This window comes from Coenobita brevimanus, chromosome 85 (assembly GCF_032717465.1).
Source record: "Coenobita brevimanus isolate Jiangsu-jjx chromosome 85, ASM3271746v2, whole genome shotgun sequence".
Classification (NCBI taxonomy): domain Eukaryota; kingdom Metazoa; phylum Arthropoda; class Malacostraca; order Decapoda; family Coenobitidae; genus Coenobita; species Coenobita brevimanus.
This window is the reverse complement of record NC_137038.1, coordinates 2,297,501-2,301,611: the sequence shown is the minus strand read 5'-3', so window position 1 is coordinate 2,301,611 and position 4,111 is coordinate 2,297,501. Positions and strand designations below refer to the sequence as shown.

At 39.5% G+C, this 4,111-nt stretch overlaps 1 protein-coding gene across 1 annotated transcript in view; it reads left to right on the top strand.

Moving 5' to 3' along the window:
- Positions 1–1,389: 1,389 nt before the first annotated feature.
- LOC145410388 (calcium-activated chloride channel regulator 2-like) overlaps positions 1,390–4,111 on the top strand; it is a 24,887-nt gene continuing 22,165 nt past the window's right edge. Inside the window, exon 1 of the mRNA XM_080280541.1 lies at positions 1,390–1,524. Within this exon, the coding sequence (XP_080136667.1) occupies positions 1,390–1,524 (135 nt within the window). The remainder of the gene's footprint in view (positions 1,525–4,111) is intronic.

The following is a 4,111-nucleotide window of genomic DNA, read 5'->3' as shown; positions in this document are numbered from 1 at the left end:
TGTCATGGTTTTGGGGCAATTAAAATATATATAAGAAGAGATTTATTGATGATCGAAAATACAGTTTGTTTGAAGTGTTATTAACTACGTAATCTGGGTGTTATAATATCTATCTGTCTATCTATCTATCTATCTACCGGCTTATTTATCTGTCTGTCTATCTGTCTACCAATCTATCTACCTATCTATTTATCTATCTGTCTACCTACCTACCTAAGTACCAATTCATCTCTCTCTCTCTCTCTCTCTCTCTGCCTACCTACCAACCTACCTACCTACATACATACCTACCTACCTACCAGTTCGTTTAATCTCTCTCTCTCTCTCTCTCTCACACACACACACACACACACACACACACACACACACACACACACACACACACACACACACACACACACACGAGGATTTTTAAGTGAAATAACTGCAAAAACTCAGAAGACCTTGTGCTCATTACGCCTGAAAAAATATGGAAAATAAACATCCATTGTGTGTGCAGTATTCCTCTCTCTCTCTCTCTCTCTCTCTGACTGACAAAAACAAAACGCTTTCTTATTTTCCTCATTCTCTTTGACAAACATCATCTCTCTCTCTCTCTCTCTCTCTCTCTCTCTCTCTCTCTCTTTTTCTCTTTAAATTTCTCCCCCCATAACCCAAGCAAACGTTTTTACATCATTACAACGTTTTAACTCTCAGGAACGTTTTTATGTACTGGGAATGATTAAAAAAAAAACAGTAAACGTATGCAGTTATGAGATGTGATAATGATAATGTTGCGATGTAATGGCGAGTGGGTGGGTGTCTGTGTTTATTATTATTATTATTATTATTGTTTTGTTATTGTTCTACTACTACTATTACTACCACTACTGCTACTACTACCACTATTATTATTATTATTATTATTATTAATTATTATTATTATTATTATTTATTGCTGTTGTCCTTGTTTAACTGGGAGAGAGAGAGAGAGAGAGAGAGAGAGAGAGAGAGAGAGAGAGAGAGAGAGAGAGAGAGAGAGAGAGAGAGTGTTACAACCCCCTTCAGACCTAGTAAACTCACAGTCAAAAGTCCAATAACCTGAGTCTAATTACCTGAGTCAAATTACCTGAGTCTAATTACCTGAGTCTAATTACCTGAGTCCAATTACCTGAGTCCAATTACCTGAGATTATTTGTTTTTGTGGATTTTGTGGTGGTGGTGACTGAAATAGGTAGGCGAGTGATGATGATGATGATGGAAGTAGTTAGGAAAGTGATGATGATGGTGATGACGATGATGATGATGATTTTTTCTCTCTCCTTTCAGCCAACACCAAACAAAATGACACCACCAACACAAACAAACCCAACGAATATGACAGTACCGATGATGATGATGATGACGGTGATGGTGATGATGATGATGGGGGTGGTGGAGGGGAGGGTGGAGCTACGAGACAACCGCTATGAGGGTGTGGTAGTGGCCTTGGATCCTACCACACCACCACCTGAGAATCAAGAGGAAGTGATCAACCACATTAAGGTAAAAGGAAGGATGGGGTGGTCAGAAGTAGGGTGGTCAGAAGTACAACTGAACAAGAGTACATTAAGTGTTAAGAATGTACACTTGAACAACATATTACGTTATTGGGTAGGTGGGTAATTTTTGATAGGCACTGTGGTGATTGTTCTCTCATTTATTTATTGATTGATTGATTTATTTCATTTTCCTGATTGGTTTTTGGTTAGGTACTCTGTAAGGTGGTGGTGGTGGTGGTGGTGGTGGGGGTGGTGGTGGTGGTGGTGGTGGTGGTGGTGGTGGTGGTGGTGGTGGTGGTGGTGGTGATGATGATGATGATGATGATGATGATGATGATGATGATGATGATGATGATGATGAATACTGCAAAATAAAACACAAACAAAAAACCAACGAGAAAGAGAAAGAGAGAGAGAGAGAGAGAGAGAGAGAGAGAGAGAGAGAGAGAGAGAGAGAGAGAGAGAGAGAGAGAGAGTATCCCTCACTCTCCATAAAATCCATCTCAGTCACCCCAAGAATCACTCCCATCCCCCATTTTCTTTCTCAACAAAAAACGGCGTGCACTCACCCCTGTAGCAGCAGTCCCGTAGCGTCACTTGCTATAATTAGCGTGTGAGTGGTGGTGATTTAGAGAGGGGGTAATTAGGGGTCATACTGTGAGGTCATTAGGCTTTCTCGGTTGTTAGGAGGGCGTCGTTGTTGCCATGGTTACCGGATATAAACAACCCTCTTATTTACAGTTACTGGTATGTTTTTCTGTTTTGTTCTTGCTGCCTAATGATGATGATGATGATGATGATGGTGGTGGTGGTGGTGGTGGTGGTGGTGGTGGTGGTGGTGGTGGTGGTGGTGATGATGATGATGATGATGATGATGATGATGATGATGATGATGATGATGATGATGATGATGATGATGATGGTGGTGGTGGTGGTGGTGGTGGTGATAATGATGATGATGATGATGATGATGATGATGATGATGATAATGATTATGATGCTACCTCATGATCCTGTTCATTAACCTCTGTATCAGTAATATCTTAGAGAGAGAGAGAGAGAGAGAGAGAGAGAGAGAGAGAGAGAGAGAGAGAGAGAGAGTTTATGTATGTATGTATACGAGTGTGACTTCATGTAAGTACATAAGTAAAATATGTATGAATATATGTATGTATGTATATGTAAGTCCGAGTATGTATGTGTGTATGAATGTATGTGTGCATGTGTACATGTATGTACGTACGAGTATATATGTGTGTATATGTGTGTGCATGTATGCATGTATGTATGTACGTGTGCATGTACGTAAGTATGTGTATGTGTGTATATACGAGTATGTATGTATGTATATATGTATGTGCGCATGTGTGTGTGCATGTTTGCATACGTAAGTCATGTATGTATGTACGTATGCATGTATGTATGTATGTATGTATGTATGGATAGGAGTGTGCGCATATAGGTATGTATGTATGTATGTATGTATGTATGTATGTGTATATTCACGGTCGTGTGTGCATGTTTATGTGCATTTTACGATAACACTAAAGCTTCAGTCTTCGCTCTTTAGAATTCCACAGCTCCCAGGCGGACTGGATTGCTGGGCTTTTAACATCTTATTGATCTCCATAAACATTCCTTGGTGTGTGTGTGTGTGTGTGTGTGTGTGTGTGTGTGTGTGTGTGTGTGTGTGTGTGTGTGTGTGTGTGTGTGTGTGTGATGGAGGAGTGAAGGTGTTTTTGTGGATGGATGGATGGATGGATGGATGGATGGATGGATGGAGGGATAGACAGACAGACAGAGATACATAGACAGATAGACAAAGATAGATGGACAGATAGACACAGGTAGGTAGGTGGACAGACAGACCTATCTATCTACCTGTCTATCTACTACCTATTTACAGCCAAACGCGTAAATCCCATCAGGGGTGGCCATAAACAAATCTCCGTCATGTCATTTTGTTTGCTATCAGTCTGCCTTCTCTCCAGCTCACACCCTCTTCCATCACACACTTCACCCCATCCCTCCATGATAAACAAAATAAAAATAAATAAATAAATAATGATAGTCAGGCAGGGAACACAATAAAAACCACATCCTCGGTCTGAAGGGGTTAATGATGCCCCTCCCTCTCTCTCTCTCTCTCTCTCTCTCACGACACTAATAACGCAATCTATCGCTAATTAAGGGGGTCATTAGTGAGATGGCCAGCAAGACACACCCACCAATTAAGCTATCTGACCTGTTCTATAAATGACCTCTTCTATAAATGACCTATTCTATAAATAACCAGTTCTATAAATGACCTATAAATAACGTGAAATTTCCTGTTCTATAAATAACGTGAAAATTACCTGTTCTATAAATTACCTGTTCTATAATTACCTGTTCTACTAATTACCTGTTCTATAAATTACCTGTTCTGTAAATTACCTGTTCTACTAATTACCTGTTCTATAAATTACCTGTTCTGTAAATTACCTGTTCTATAAATTACTGTTCTATAAATTACCTGTTCTATAAATTACCTGTTCAATAAATTACTACATGAAAAAGTGCCTGATTTCCAGCAATATATTTTAATTTAC